Below are 17,199 nucleotides of genomic sequence, written 5' to 3' on the forward strand. Positions count from 1 at the left end.
GAATGCAGCAATCAGTATGAGAAAGATCAGTGCACCCCTATGTTTATCGCAGCACTATTTACAATAGCCAAGAATTGGAAGCAACCTAAATGTCCATCGATAGATGAATGGATAAAGAAGATGTGGTACATATACACAATGGAATACTACTCAGCCATAAGAAAAGGGCAAATCCAACCATTTGCAGCAACATGGATGGAGCTGGAGGGTATTATGCTCAGTGAAACAAGCCAAGCGGAGAAAGAGAAATACCAAATGATTTCACTTATCTGTGGAATATAAGAACAAAGGAAAAACTGAAGGAACAAAACAGCAGCAGAATCACAGAACTCAAGAATGGACTGACAGGTACCAAGGGGAAGGGACTGGGGTGGATGGGTGGGTAGGGAGAGATAAGTGGGGAGACAAGTAGGGGGGTATTAAGATTAGCATGCATGGGGGGGTAGGAGAAAAGGGAGGGCTGTACAACACAGAGAAGGCAAGTAGTGATTCTACAACATTTTGCTATGCTGATGGACAGTGACTGTAAAGGGGTTTATAGGGGGGAACCTGGTATAGGGGAGAGCCTAGAAAACATAATGTTCATCATGTAAGTGTAGATTAGTGATACCAAAAACAAAACAAAACAAAACAAAACAAAAAAAGGGCAGTTCCTGTGTGGTAACCTCCAATGAGTTCTACACAAGGGTATAAAGGGCATATAAAAGTGTAGGCAAAGGGTCTGTTTGTGTTTATACAGAGGATCAAAGCCTAATTGGGCTACCCCAAAAATGAACTAAGATATGATATGAAAAAGAACTTCCAACATCAGCACTCTCTGGAAGACTCATGCCAGAAGATGATCATCAAAATACCCCAACAAAGATCCACGCACTGCTACAGCTGTAGATGCACTCACCCCACCAGTTCCTGGACTTGCCATGGGAATGAGGAAGGAGATATCTAAGCTGGCCTGTGCATACAGTAAAACAACAAATTTGACTGGATCTATACTGTTGGAACTCAACCAAGAATTAGGAGAAGTGCAAATTGTAGCGCTCCAAAATCTTAGAACTACAAACTATTTACTGTTAAAAGAACATAAGGGATGTGAACATTCCCCAGGAATGGGTTGTTTTAATTTGTCTGATTTCTCTCAGACTGTTCAAGTTCAGGTGGACAATATCCACCATATCATAGATAAGTTTTCACAAATGCCTAAGGTGCCTAACTGGTTTTCTTGGTTTCACTGCAGATGGCTGGTAATTACAGATATGCTTTGGTTATGTAACTATACTCCTATTATGTTAATGTGTGTGCACAATTTAAGTAGTAGCTTAAAACCTATACATGCTGAAGTTACTCTACAAGAAGATATGTCAAAGAAATAATCAATCTTCCCAGGTTTTCTGCCGCCTGCTACTTCTATAGCTTTTCTTCTTCCTTCCTAATTACAACCCTTAAATAGAATTCGTGCCTCATATCAAATTTACCGAGTATCATAATTCTTCCAAGTGGTAAAGATACCTCAAGACAAATGATGGGCATAGAAGCTACAGGGCATAAATATGCAAAGAAATAAAAAGCTAACCATTTCAAACAATAAGGCTTCTCTCTCACTTACCAACTCTACATTTCCCTGTATGGCCCCGGAAGATGACTGGTTAGCCAGAGACGGGTAAGATTCCTCAAGGGAGGAACAACCTAAGACAGGCACAGTCGCAGGGGGGTCATCAGGTGAGAAATTGGGGATCAACAGAGGTGAGGCTTAGAACCTCACCCCCCCTGTTCTGAGAGAAATCTTCTGCATACGTGGATGTTTTATTGCCCTTGTCTAGCTTGGATTAACACATAGTCTACAGGCACACACCTGATCATGACATTTGCTCTCTTATAACACTAAACTATGTTTTCTACCTTTATCTTGTATCTACCTACCACTTCAGCATTTTATTAAAAATAATAATAATAAAGAGAGAAATGTGGTATCCACATATAAATCAAGTATAAAAATCAAATGAGTATTCATATTTGAACTGACTGTTTATAGTTCATAATGCATGAGCAAAACCGAAGGTTTCTGTGATGGCTGCCCTTGTACTGTTCACCATGTAAGAACTTATTCACTATGTAAGAATTTGTTCTCCATGTAAGAACTTGTTTGTTATGCCTCAGAAGATTGGAGACTGACGAAAATTAGGCTTGGGGTGGATTAATGATTGTGCATTGAGCATTGACTCCCCTATACAGAATTTTATTGTTGTTAACAACCATTTGATCAATAAATATGAGAGATGCCCTCTCAAAAAAAAAAAAAAAAAGTACACACTTCCAATGGTAAAATAATAAGTAACCGGGCTGTAATGAATATATTCAAGATATTGTAACAGCTTGGTATGGTAATAGCTGGTACCTAGAATTGTCATGTATATAAATGTTGAATCACTATATTGTACACCTGAAACTAATGTAATGTAATACTGTGTGTCAACTACCCTTCAATAAAAAATAATTATCTAAAATAAATAAATAAATAAATAAATAATAAAATAAAATAAAATAAAAATAGAAAAGTACTTTAAATGGTGAAGAAAAAAAAAAAAGAAACATTTGCAAGTATGTTCATAGCATTTTCTATGCCCTTGACAAATACAGGTTGTGACAAGATATGAAAGCAAAGCAAAGGAAAGAAAAGAAAAGAAAAGGGGTAAGGAAGGAAGGAGAGGCAGGGGAAAGAGAGAAAGTAACAGGAAAAAAAAAATTTTCAACAACTAAATATCCACCAATAGTAGACTGGTTAGGTAAATTAAAGTTATGTCCATACAATGTCATATCATACAGCAAGTACAAATAAAGAATGAGAATGTTCTTAGGTAGTGATGTAGAAAAATCTCCAAGATATAGTATAAAGCAAAAAAGCAAGTTGCAGAACAGTGTGAGTATGCCACCTTTCACATAAAACAAAAAATGAAAGGGAAAGAATATGTGTACTTAGACACGTGTGTATAAATGTGAAGCAAAAACTGACATTTTTCTCTGCTTCCAAAATGATTAAGCACTTAATATACTCAGTTAAAAATAAATAATAATTTTACACCCTGATATAAAGCAAAAATTACAGTGTCTGACAGGTTCTAGTTCTGAAAATAACAAGACTATGAATACTTCCTATAAATCTGGACTCCCTAAAGAAAAACAAGTTTATCCCTGACTTTTATTATGCTGATGTCTGTGAGCTAGTCTTTCTGAAATTTGACTCCCTTGTACTCTTTGTAAGGGAACTTTTCTAAAAGTTTTTGTGTCTGAGTCTTTAACTATATATATTTGCTTTTACATACATAAAAATGTATCTAGAGGGAAATACATGAAACTGCAACCAAGGTGACTACTAGGATGATGACCTAGGAAGGAATGAGAAAAAAGAGACATGGAATAGAAGGGAGATTTTAACTGCATAGCTCTTAATTTTTTATTTTTACCTATGACTATATTATTACCTACTCAAAAAATAAATTTAAAATGAAGAGTAAATTTGAATTAAACCAATCATTTTGTTTTCTGGACTTAAGTCAGGAGACATTTTAATCGGAATTAAATAGGTAATTATTTCATTTTGACATGTAATTATTTAACAGGAGACAATACATAAATTACAGTGATTCACAAAATGTTTTCTCTGCCAATGAACTGAGTTTAATTAAAAACACTGCATTATTCTCTCACCTCTGGGTGATTGAGTTCACCCTCTTCCTCCTCGTAGGGCCCACCAACAATAAAAGCACCAGGAATGTTATTAGCTCCTGGAGCCAGAATGTTGGCAATTGGCCATTTTTTGGGCCGGGGAACAGGTTCTCTTTCTCCTCCAAGCTTCAGAGTTCCATTCTTGAAGAAAATGGGATAGTCTTTCTACAGAATAAATGCCACATATCAGGGTATTTTGTAAAAGACATCAAAATGAACAAAACATATTTACTGAAGTGTCTTTTCAGTGGGATGTTGGGTGTTGTCTAACAGACCTTTCTGTTATTATCTGATTCTATAGAAGAGTCTGTGTCCTTTATTGTCTTTGTGCTATTTTATAGAAAATTCATAATAATGTAAATTATTGTTGTTTATGGATATGCAAATGTATTTTGCCCAGTGGAGATGTAACTTATTATAGCCCTGTGACTGATAAGTTTAGAGCTATTAGTAAATTCATTTCAACATTCCTGATTGCTTATGTATGGGTCATTTCTTCAGATTCTCCTTTGAACTGGTTTAAACTCTATTTATCATTTTATATTTATGAGAGACATCATACACTTTTTAAAAAACAAACTTAAACCTGATGAAGGGCTAAAAACATATGCGCTTTCATACCTGTAATTTATTTAAAATATACTTGCAATGGGAAATTGGTAAAAATATAAATAGGCAATTTATAGAAAAGGAGATTTGATAATTCAAATAAATAAATAAATAAATATTATAAACATGCTAGATATTTATAAGTGAAATGCACATTAAAACAACAAGATACCATTTTAAACTATAGATTGGCAAAATCAAAATGAAGATATCTAGTGTTGACAATACTGTGAATGGAACGGTATTCTTATACACAAAGAGAGTATAAATTAGTATAAACTTTGGAAAGCAATATTGTAGTCTCTAATAAAATTTAAAATTGGCAGCCCTATAACTCAACAATTCTAGTTCTTTGGGTTAAGCTTAAAAAAATTTTGTGAAGAAGGGGCATTTCTGGAATGGCAGAACAAGGAACTCTGCTGCTCCATAAAAACAGGAACGCTGGCAAAAATGGTCAAAATTAAGGTGCCAAGATAATTCAGTGCGGAAGGCGGTCTTTTCAGCAAATGATGCCGAGAAAATTAGTTATCTACACACACAAAAATGAAGTTGTACCTTTACCCAACACCACATACAAAAATTAACTCAAAATGAGTCAAAAGCCTAAACATAAGAGCTAAAACTATTAAACTATTAGAAGAAAAAATTTTGTGACATTGAATTTGGCAATGATTTCTTGGTTATGGAACCAAAGACACAGACAACAACAAAAAAGTGGAAAAATAGGACTTCATCAAAATTAAAAACTTTTGTGCATCTATAAAGACACTAACAACAGAGAAAAAAGGCAACCCACTGAATGGGAGAAAATATTTGCAAATCACACATCTGATAATTATAAGAAAATATTTGCAAATCACATATCTAGATTAATAACTCCTAAAACTCATCAATGAAAAAAATACCTGATAAAAAAATAGGCAGAGGAGAGGTGGAGCCAAGATGGCGACGTGAGTAGTTCAGTGGAAATCTCCTCCCTAAAACATACATATTTTTGAAAATACAACAAATACAACTATTCCTAAAAGAGACACCAGTGGATACAGTACAATAGCCAGGCTACATCTAAATAGATGTAGCCAGAGAAAATAAAATCACAGCAAAGAAAGCAGAACAAAAAAATAAAATCAGTGACTCACAAAAGGAGTCGAAGGAAACACAAAAGAACACAGAATAAAACACCTAACATAAAAAGATTGGAGGAGGAGAAATAAGAAGGGAGGGAAAGAAACATCAGACTGTGCTGATAATAGCTTAATAAGCAAGTTAAGTTAGATAGATAGTAAAGAAGATAACCTTGAACCTTTGGTGCAAATAAATCTAAAGCCTGCAATGGCAATAAGTACATATCTCTCAATAATCACCCTCAATGTAAATGGACTGAATGCACCAATAAAAAGACACAGAGTAACAGAATGGACAAAAAAGCAAGACCCATATATATGCTGCTTACAAGAGACTCACCTCAAATCCAAAGACATACACAGACTATAAGTAAAGATATGGAAAAAGATATTTCATGCAAACAATAGGGAGAAAAAAGCATGTGTAGCAGTACTGGTATCAGCAAAATAGACTTCAAAACAAAGAAAGTAACAAGATATAAAGAAGGACATTACATAATGATAAAGTGGTCAGCCCAACAAGAGGATATAACCATTATAAATATATATGCGCCCAATACAGGAGCACCAACATATGTGAAAGAAATACTAACAGAAAGATTAAAGGAGGAAATCGAATGCAATGCATTCATTCTAGGAGACTTCAACACACCACTCTCTCCAAAGGACAGATCCACCAGACAGAAAGTAAGTAACGACACAGAGGCACTGAACAACACACTGGAACAGATGGACCTAACAGACATCTACAGAACTCTACACCCAAAAGCAGCAGGATACACATTCTTCTCAAGTGCACATGGAACATTCTCCAGAATAGATAGCATACTAGGCCACAAAAAGAGACTCAGTAAATTCAAAAAGATTGAAATTCTACCAACCAACTTCTCAGACCACAAAAGTATAAAACTAGAAATAAATTGTACAAAGAAAACAAAAAGGCTCACAAACACATGGAGGCTTAACAACATGCTTCTAAATAACCAATGGATCAATGACCAAATTAAAACAGAGATCAAGCAATATATGGAGACAAATGACACTGACACCATAAAGCCCCAACTTCTGTGGGACACAGCGAAAGCAGTTCTAAGAGGAAAGTACATAGCAATCCAGGCCTATCTAAAGAAGGAAGAATAATACCAAATGAATATTTTAAAGTCACAATTATTGAAACTGGAAAAAGAACAACAAATGAAATCCCAAAGTCAGTAGAAGGAGGGACATAATAAAGATCAGAGAAGAAATAAATAAAATTGAGAAGAATAAAACAATAGAAAAAAATCAATGAAACCAAGAGCTGGTTCTCTGAGAAAATAAACAAAATAGGTAAGCCCCTAGACAGACTTCTTAAGAGAAAAAGAGAATCTACACACATAAACAGAATCAGGAATGAGAAAGGAAAAATCACCACAGACACCACAGAAATACAAATAATTATTAGAGAATACTATGAAAATCTATATGCTAAGAAGCTGGAAAACCTAGAAGAAATGGACAACTTCCTAGAAAAATACAACCTTCCAAGACTGACCAAGGAAGAAACAGAAAATCTAAACAGACCAATTACCAGCAACGAAACTGAAGCGGTAATCAAAAAACTACCCAAGAACAAAACCCCTGGACTAGATGCATACACCACTGAATTTTAGCAGACATATAGAGAAGACATAATACCCATTCTCCTTAAAGTTTTCCAAAAAATAGAAGAGGAGGGAATACTTCCAAACTCATTCTATGAAGCCAGCATCACTATAATACCAAAACCAGGCAAAGACACCACAAAAAAGAAAATTACAGGCCAATATCTCTGATGAACACAGATGCAAAAATACTCAACAAAATATTAGCAAACCAAATTCAAAAATATATGAAGATGATCATACACCATGATCAAGTAGGATTCATCTCAGGGATGCAAGGCTGGTACAGCATTCGAAAATCCGTCAGCATCATCCACCACATTAACAAAAAGAAGGATAAAAACCACATGATCACTTCCATAGATGCTGAAAAAGCATTGGACAAAATTCAACATCCATTCATGATAAAAACTCTCAACAAAATGGGTATATAGGGCAAGTACCTCAACACAACAAAGGCCATATACAAAAAATTCACAGCCAACATCACACTTAACAGCGAGAAGCTGAAAGCTTTTCCTCTGAGATTGGGAACAAGACAGGGATGCCCACTCTCCGCACTGTTATTCAATATAGTACTGGAGGTCCTAGCCACGGCAATCAGACAAAACAGAGAAACACAAGGAATCCAGATTGATAAAGAAGTCAAACTGTCACTATTTGCAGATGACATGATATTGTACATTAAAAACCCTAAAGAACAACCAAGATGGCAGCGTGAGTAGAGCAGCAGAAATCTCCTCCCAAAACCATATATATTTTTGAAAATACAACAAATACAATTAATCCTAAAAGAGAGACCAGAAGACACAGGACAACAGCCAGACTACATCCACACCTGCGAGAACCCAGTGCCTCGCGAAGGGGGTAAGGTACAAGCCATGGCCCGGCAGGACCTGAGCGCCCCTCTCCCCAGCTCCTGGAGGGAGGAGAGAAAGTCAGAGCGGGGAGGGAGAGGGAGCCCAGGACTGCTAAACACCCAGCCCCAGCCATCCTCACTGGAGCGCAGACACAGTGCGTGCTTGGGGTGCTGGAAATGAGGGAAACAGGACAGTAAGACCTGTGAGCGGTTCCCTGCAGACGGCGCACCCAGGACAAAGAAAAGCGAGTGCTTTTTGAAAGTCTTAAAGGGACAGTGACCCCACAGCTGGACGGAAGTGCCCCAGGACACTTAGCCCAGAGGCTGGGAATCACGGGGAACTCCGGGCACCTGAACCCCTGCAGTGCAGTGCAGAGGCCCCTCACCACGATAAACAGCCTCTTACCTGTTCCCCCTCCGATGTGGCTCCGCCATATTGGAGAAGCAGCCTGAGGCAGGCCATGCCCACAGCAACTGCAGAGCTAAATAAACTCCATAGCGGCCAGGCAAGATCAGAAGCCCCGTCTGCACACAGCTGCCCAGCACAAGCCGCTAGAGGCTGCTGTTCTCCCAGGAGAGGAAGGCCACAAACTGGCAAGAAGGGACTTTCACTTAACCAACACACACGCCAGCTCCCCACAAATATATCTATCGCCATGAAAAGGCAGAATAAATTGATACAGACCAAGATCACAGAGGCAAACCCTGAGAAGGAGATAGACCTAACCAGTCTTCCTGAAAAAGAATTAAAAATAAAGCTCATAACTATGATGATGGAGCTGCAGAGAAATATGCAGGAGCCAAGGGATGATGTCTGGAAGGAGATTACAGAAATGAAACAATCTCTGGAAGGATTTATAAACAGAATGGATAAGATGCAAGAAGCCATTGATGAAATAGAAACCAGAGAACAGGAACGCATAGAAGCTGATGCAGAGAGAGATAAAAGGATCTACAGGAATGAAACAATATTAAGAGAACTGTGTGACCAATCCAAAAGGAACAATATCCGTATTATAGGGGTACCAGAAGAAGAAGAGAGAGAGAAAGGGATAGAAAGTGTATTTGAAGAAATAATTGCTGAAAACTTCCCCAAGCTGAGGGAGGAAAAAATCGATCAGACCATGGAAGTGTACAGAACTCCCAACAGAAAGGACCCAAGGAGGACAACACCAAGACACATAATAATTAAAATGGGAAAGATCAAGGACAAGGACAGATTTTAAAGGCAGCTAGAGAGAAGAAAAAGGTCACCTACAAAGGAAAACCCATCAGGCTATCATCAGACTTCTCAACAGAAACAATACAGGCCAGAAGAGAATGGCATGATATATTTAATGCAATGAAACAGAAGGGCCTTAAACCAAGAATACTGTATCCAGCACGATTATCACTTAAATATGAAGGAGGGATTAAACAATTCCCAGACAAGCAAAAGTTGAGGGAATTTGCCTCCCACAAACCACCTCTACAGGGTATTTTAGAGGGACTGCTCTAGATGGGAGCACTTCTAAGACTAAATAGATGTCATCAGAGAAAATAAAATCACAGCAAAGAAAGCAGACCAACCAAATACTAACTAAAGGCAAAAAATAAAATCAACTACCCTCAAAAGCAGTTAAAGGAAGCACAAAAGAGCACAGAATTAAACAACCAACATATAAAGAACGGAGGAGGAGGAATAAGAAGGGAGAAAAATAAAGAATGACCAGACAGTGTTTAAAATAGCTCAGTAAGTGAGTTAAGTTAGACAGTAAGATACTAAAGAACCTAACCTTGAACCTTTGGCAACCACGAATCTAAAGCCTGCAATGGCAATAAGTACATATCTTTCAATAATCACTCTAAATGTAAATGGACTGAATGCACCAATCAAAAGACACAGAATAATAGAATGGATAAAAAATCAAGACCCATCTCTATGCTGCTTACAAGAGACTCACCTCAAATCCAAAGACTACAGGAACAAAGAAAGACTGAAGGAACAAAACAGCAGCAGAATCATAGAACCTAAGAATGAAGTAACAGTTACCAAAGGGAAAGGGACTGGGGAGAAAGGGAGGGAAGGGAGGGATAAGGGTGGGGAAAAAGAAAGGGGGCATTACGATTAGCATGTATAATGTGGGGGGGGGCATGGGGAGGGCTGTGCAACATAGAGAAGACAAGTAGTGATTCTACAGCATCAGTACTACAATGATGGGCAGTACTGTAAAGGGGGTTGTGGGGGAGATATGGTGAAGGGGGGACCCTAGTAAACATAATATTCTTCATGTAATTGTAGATTAATGACAACAAAATTAATAAATTAATTTTTTTAAATTTGGTTAACCATTTGGAAAAAAAAAAATACTAAGAGGAGGGGAAAAAAAACCTAAAGAATTCACTCCAAAACTTCTAGCACAAATATCTGAATTCAGCAAAGTTGCAGGATACAAAATTAATACACAGAAATCTGTTGCATTCCTATACACTAACGATGAACAAGCAAAAAGAGAAATCAGGAAAACAATTACTTTCACAATTGCATCAAAAAAAAATACCTAGGAATAAACCTAACCAAGGAAGTGAAAGACCTATACTCTGAAAGCTACAAGACACTCCTAAGAGAAATTAAAGAGGACACTAACAAATGGAAACTCATCCCATGCTCTTGACTAGGAAGAATTAATATCATCAAAATGGTCATCCTGCCTAAAGCAATCTACAGATCGATGCAATGCTGATCAAAATACCAACAACATTCTTCAATGAACTGGAACAAATAGTTTTAAAATTCATATGGTACCACAAAAGACCCCGAATAGCCAAAGCAATCCTGAAATGGAAGAATAAAGTTGGGGGGATCTCGCTTCCCAACTTCAAGCTCTACTACAAAGCCACAGTAATCAAGACAATTTGGTTCTGGCACAAGAACAGACCCACAGACCATGGGAATGGAATAGAGACTACAGACATTAATCCAAACATATGTGATCAATTAATATATGATAACGGAGCCATAGACATACAATGGGGAAATGACAGCATCTTCAACAGCTGGTGTTGGCAAAACTGGACAGCTACATGTAAGAGAACAAAACTGGATCATTGTCTAACCCCATACACAAAAGCAAATTCGAAATGAATCAAAGACCTGAATGTAAGTCATGAAACCATAAAATTCTTAGAAAAAAACATAGGCAAAAATCTCTTGGACATAAACATGAGCAACTTCTTCATGAACATATCTCCTCAGGTAAGGGAAACAAAAGCAAAAATGAACAAGTGGGACTATATCAAGCTGAAAAGCTTCTGTACAGCAAAGGACACCACCAAGGGAACTAAAAGGCATCATACAGTATGGAGAATATACTCATAAATAAAAGATCGGATAAAAGGTTGACATCCAAAATATATAAAGAGCTCATGCACCTCAACAAACAAAGAGCAAATAATCCAATTAAAAAATGGGCAGAAGATCTAAACAGACACTTCTCCAAAAAAGAAATTCAGATGGCCAACAGACACATGAAAAGATGCTCCACATCGCTAATCATCAGAGAAATGCAAATTAAAACCACAATGAGATATCACCTCACACCAGTAAGGATTGCCACCATCCAAAAGACAAACAACAACAAATGTTGGCGAGGATGTGGAGAAAGGGGAACCCTCCTACACTGCTGGTAGGAATGTAAATTAGTTCAACCATTGTGGAAAGCAGTATGGAGGTTCCTCAAAAAGCTCAAAATAGAAATTCCATTTGACCCAGGAATTCCACTTCTAGAAATACCCTAAGAATGCAGCAGCTCAGTTTGAAAATGACAGATGCACCCCTATGTCTATCACAGCACTATTTAGAATACACAAGAAATGGAAGGAACCTAAGTGTCCATCAGTAGATGAGTGGATAAAGAAGACGTGGTACATATACACAATGGAGTATTATTCAGCCATAAGAAGAAAACAAATCCTACCATTTGCAACAACATGCATGGAGCTAGAGGATATTATGCTCAGTGAAATAAGCCAGGCAGAGAAAGACAAATACCAAATGATTTCAGTCATCTGTGGAGTATAAGAACAAAGAAAAAACTGAAGGAACAAAACAACAGCAGAAACACAGAACCCAAGAATGTACTAACAGTTACCAAAGGGAAAGGGACTGGGGAGGATGGGTGGGAAGGGAGGGGTAAGTGTGGGGGGAAAGAAAGGGGGCATTATACATAGCATGTATAATGTTGGGGGGGGCACGGGGAGGGCTGTGCAACACAGAGAAGACAAGTAGTGATTCTACAGCATCTTACTACACTGATGGACAGTGACTGTAATGGAGTTTGTGGGAGGGACTTGGTGATAGGGGAGCCTAGTAAACATAATGTTCCTCATGTAACTGTAGATTAATTATACCAAAAAAAAAAAAAGAATACACTATATAATATGTATACATACAAAAAAAATGTTAGAGACAGCAGAATCCAAAATACCAAAAACTAGTTGTGTTTCAGAATTAAGAACTTTTTGTACAATAAAAAAATATTGTTAATGTTAAAAAAATGGGCAGAGAACTTGAACAGACATTTCCCCAAAGAAGATATACAAATGACCAATAAGCACATGAAAAGATGCTCAACATCATTAGTCATCAGGGAAATATAAATAAAAAACTCAAGGACCTGCCACTTCACACCTCTTAGGATGGCTAGTATCAAAAAACAAAAAAATAATAAATGTTGAAGATGTGGAGAAATCTGGAATTCTTGCATACTACTAGTGGTAATTGTAAAATGGTGAAAAAGGAATTGAAAGGTACTATACTGAAAATGTAAAATGGCAATAAAACCAATGGGAGTATTAACTAATTACATTCTTTAGCAAGCAATTTGTAAATCCCTATCATAAGCCTCAAAAGACTGACACATAGTCATTCTATAGAAATTTGGAGTAAGAAAACAACCTGAAATTAAGAGGAAGTTTTGTATAATAAAGTACATTGTTACACTTATCATGGTAACCATTAGTAATGTAAATAATTGCCAAATCACTTTGTACACCTAAAACTAATATAATACTGTATATCAACTATACCTTAATTTTTAAAATTTGAAAAAAACACATTGCACAAATATATTCATAAAAGTGATCTGTGTAGAAATACACCCCAAAATTGCCAATTTTTAAATGTTTTACCTATTTTCAATTATAAATATGTATTTATTATATAAGCTATATGTAATCATAGTATACTATATATAATATGTGAACTATAAATATAAACATCTCTATAGAAAACAAAAGTAAACTTTTTTTAGGCCTAAAATAAATCTCAGCCAATAACAGCTTGCTTTAAATGAAATTTTAGCAGGTGAGGAAGAAGTGGACAATGAGTGTTTAAATCTATATAAATATCTGATTGTAAGACTTTACCTCTCCAACTGATGGAACTTGCAGACCAACCATGTAGTTCTGCAGGAGCCCTACTGGAATGAAAGACTCAGGCACAGAGTAGGCAGCTTCCAGTGTGACCTTCAATAGATTGCCTCCTAGTATCTGTGCTGTGGTCAGTAAGGGCTCTGCCACAAATACTTTCACTTCAAGACTGCACTGCTGGAAAAGAATAAAATTATACAGCATTTTGAAAATGCCAGAGGCCTCTATCTTTTCATGATCTCATTTGAATCAAATATCACTGTTCAAGGTAAGAAGGTCAAGTTTCATTATTTCCATACAGAGGACTCAAATAACTTTCTTCAGGTCCCATGAGTTAGAGATAGAGCCAAGAAGAGAAACTTATCCCTAAACTAGAGCCCTTGCCTTCTACCATACTGAGTCAAATATATATTCAAATGCATAAAGAAGAGGAATTGGAAGGTTCTATAATGAAACGTTAGTAATAGTTGTACATGAGTAAGTTTGGGGTGCTTTTTTTGCTAGTCTATATTTTATTATTATTTTTGTAATTTAAATGTAGTGTTGTTGGAAACTTTTAGGTTTTTTATCAAATATCTGAAAACCATATTTTAAAATATATTTCTATTTTAAAGATGAGAAGGTATATATATTTTGGCAGCATGAGCAAGCTCTAGGAATGAATTTTTTTAAAGGGCTGCCAAAGATTTGATGTTAGTGATGTATCCAAGTAGGGCAATCAAGAGAACTAATGTTTTTGTAATTAGAGAGGATAAAAGAATTTGCTCATTTTAATTTTATTTTTAAGAATTAACATTAATAAGACTAATTAATATTATTGTTAAAGAATTAAGTATCCTACTAATGGGAGTTTCCCAAGGTGTGTCTCCAATAGATATTCTGGTTTGGCAACTGCAGTGCTTTTTAACAAGAAAATATATTTTTCAAATATATATGTATATACCAATATATAGAAATAGACATATATGTTTGTATCTCTGACATCTTCACACAGGATAAAAGTAGGTTTATAATGTGTTTTGATTGCTAATTATATGCCAGCCACTCTACTACAGCACTAGGAATATAAAGATGAAGAAGACATGGCCCCTTTCATCCTAAAATTGTCATAATTCCATGACATAATGATTAATGCTCTAATAGAGAACTGTACAAAATGTCTTAGTCGAGGAATACCAAGGAGGAAGTGAATAGTTAATTACTAGAGTAAGAGATGGTAACATCTGAATCAACTTTTACAAAATGAATAGGAGTTTGCAATCTAGATAAGCAGAGAAAGGAAAGTGAAAATAATTCTGGACAAAAAGAAGGTTATATATAAAGGATTGAAACAGAAAAAAAAAAAAAAAAAAAAAAAGGATTGAAACAGTATAGTATATTCAGTTCAGGTGTAAGTAGTTCAGGAGAGTCGAACATAAAGCACAAAGAAGGGAGTGCTCAGAGATGAGACTGAACAAGTGGCAGGCTCCTGTTTTAAAGGTTGTTGCATGCCTGTAAAGGAATCTGGAGCTGAACATGTAAGCAGTTGGTGAACCCATGACTACACAGTACTAGGCAGAGGAGGAGATATGATAATACTCATTTTTTTAAAAAAACATACTCACTTTTAAGTCGCAAACAGTGAAAAAGCTAAACTGGAGGAAGTCTACTTGCAATGTTCCAGGTGAGAGATTATAATGCAATAAAGAGTAAGAATTAAGCTAAGAAGAGAGAGTTCAAAGGCACTTAGGATATAGAAAAGACTGGATTTGGTGAATGGCAGATTGATTTTAGTTAGGATTTGGGGAACAGTCATGGATGTAACACAGGTTCTATGCATGTCTTATATTTTAACAGGTGAGTGATGCCGCTTTAAAATAATTAATACAAAAGAAAGAGTAAGTTTGAGGGAAGATGCTGAGTTCACTTTTGAAATGTTGAGTTTTAGGTACCAATAGGATATCATTATAGAGAAATCCAGTAGTTAGTTGTAAAGTCTGATATTCTGGAATTCAGAGGGGTCCAGGCTAGAGCTGTTGAATTAGATAGAAGTCTTCAACATACCGGAGGCTGCTAAAATCATGGATGACCTGCCCTCCCCAGAAGTATGAACACAGACTAAGAAGAGAAGGTGGCCAGGGTCAGAACCTTCATGCTTAAGGGACAATCAGAGGAAAGAGATCTGGTACGTGAACCTGAGAAGGTATAGCCAATGAGCAGGAAATCAGAACGCCAAAGGCAGGAAAGGTTTTTTTTGGCAGGAAAGGTTTTAAGAGATGAATTGAAGAATGTGACACCTTTGAGTAATATGTCTCTGAAAGGATAAGTAAAATGTCCCTAATGTTTCTAATTTGTATTAATCAAGACAGGGAATACTGGAAGATGAATTGGAATCTCCTTTCCAGGTGCGGGTTTATATCATTTCAGTCTCTTGAATCTTGAGAATAACCAGTGTAGATGCTTAAATACAAAATTAGTGAGAACGCTCAGGTAAATGGAAATTAACTGTATATTTTTCCCCTTGAGTATGTAAAACAAGTGAACATGGGAGTATTATAAGCAAAGACCATGAAGACTGACAACATATTTGATTAACTTTCTTCTATAGTTATCTAAGGAAAATCAACAGAACATAGACTAGGAGAGACCGGCCTAACAAAGGAGAGTGGCAAAACAAAACTCAAATATATACCTCTTTCCAGAATAAAGCACATGTAATGACAGAAACATATTAAATAAAATTTTAATATTGGATATGCTTTTATATCCAATAGAAGGATAATGCTATAATAGCCCTGGAAAACAAGAAATGCCATCACTGGACTACACATTTTCAGGAATCCTTGAAAGATAGAAAAATTAAATCAGATATACAAAAAAAACAAAACTAGAAGAAACCAACCATACCCTGAAGTAAGAGAAAAAGACCACAGTAGTTGCAAGAGTGGATTGTGGCAGCTCTAAGGTCAGGATCAGCAAGACTTAGAAAGAGGCCTATGGCAATGGTTAATTAGGGAACTGCATTTGGAATAGTTGAGGCAATTGGGCCCTCCTCTCCCCTTTACTTGTGCAAAACAGAAGGCAGCTGTGGTACCTGGAGGGAGTGACTATTTGCACCAAGTGGCAAAAGAAATGCCCCAAGAAGCTACTGATCTCCAAGAGGAATGGGAAATAGCCTGGAAGACAAACCAGTGGCACAGGTTACCAATTCATGCCTTCCCTCCTCCAGTAACCGGAGGCGTTACCATGCCAGAAGGTATATTAGTTGTATTCATATACTATTTAGGACATAACTCAAGAGGCATTTTCATGGTTAAACCTTCCCTACATCTACCCTGCACAAAGTAACTGATAGCCAGTTTATGCCCACCTGCTCCCCCTCCCTCCCCCTATTTATCACACAGGTTATAATCCACGATGTGTAGATTACAGACTCCTAAAGTAGGACTCTGCCTCTTTTATTTTATATTCCCAGAACCTAGCACTACATGTGCCTGTGAAAAGAAGGTGTCTGATGAATTGGACTCAACTGAATTGAACCTTAATAGAAGACAGACTTGTTAGACTGAATGGCAGGCTTAATTGTTGAGAATTAAAACTATGATTACCTTAGCACCTGATCGAAGAGGTTCTAAGGGTGCACCTGGCACAGGATGCAGTGTGACCATCGTTTCAAACAAACTCTCTCCTATGGAAAGAAGGCCAAGACACACTAAAGAAGGAAGGATTAAGCAGAGATAAATGTGTTCATCTTTTCATTAATCCCGCAAATTCATTGAGGCTGATTTTTTGCACTTCTCTGGAGCTTAATTTTATAATCTTTGCTATTTCTGCATTTGAGCAAATCACACATCTG

The 17,199-nt window shown here is 36.7% G+C and overlaps 1 protein-coding gene across 1 annotated transcript in view; it reads right to left on the reverse strand.

The window, feature by feature from the left end:
* The window catches only part of CFAP70 (cilia and flagella associated protein 70), a 175,136-nt gene that overhangs the window by 112,198 nt on the left and 45,739 nt on the right, over nt 1-17,199 (reverse strand). Inside the window, exons 4-6 of the mRNA XM_057505972.1 lie at nt 16,952-17,031; nt 13,362-13,541; nt 3,703-3,885 (exon numbers count right to left, since the gene is read on the reverse strand). Coding sequence (XP_057361955.1) covers nt 3,703-3,885; nt 13,362-13,541; nt 16,952-17,031 — 443 coding nt within the window. The remainder of the gene's footprint in view (nt 1-3,702; nt 3,886-13,361; nt 13,542-16,951; nt 17,032-17,199) is intronic.

The sequence above is a fragment of the Manis pentadactyla genome, chromosome 8 (assembly GCF_030020395.1).
Source record: "Manis pentadactyla isolate mManPen7 chromosome 8, mManPen7.hap1, whole genome shotgun sequence".
NCBI lineage: Eukaryota > Metazoa > Chordata > Mammalia > Pholidota > Manidae > Manis > Manis pentadactyla.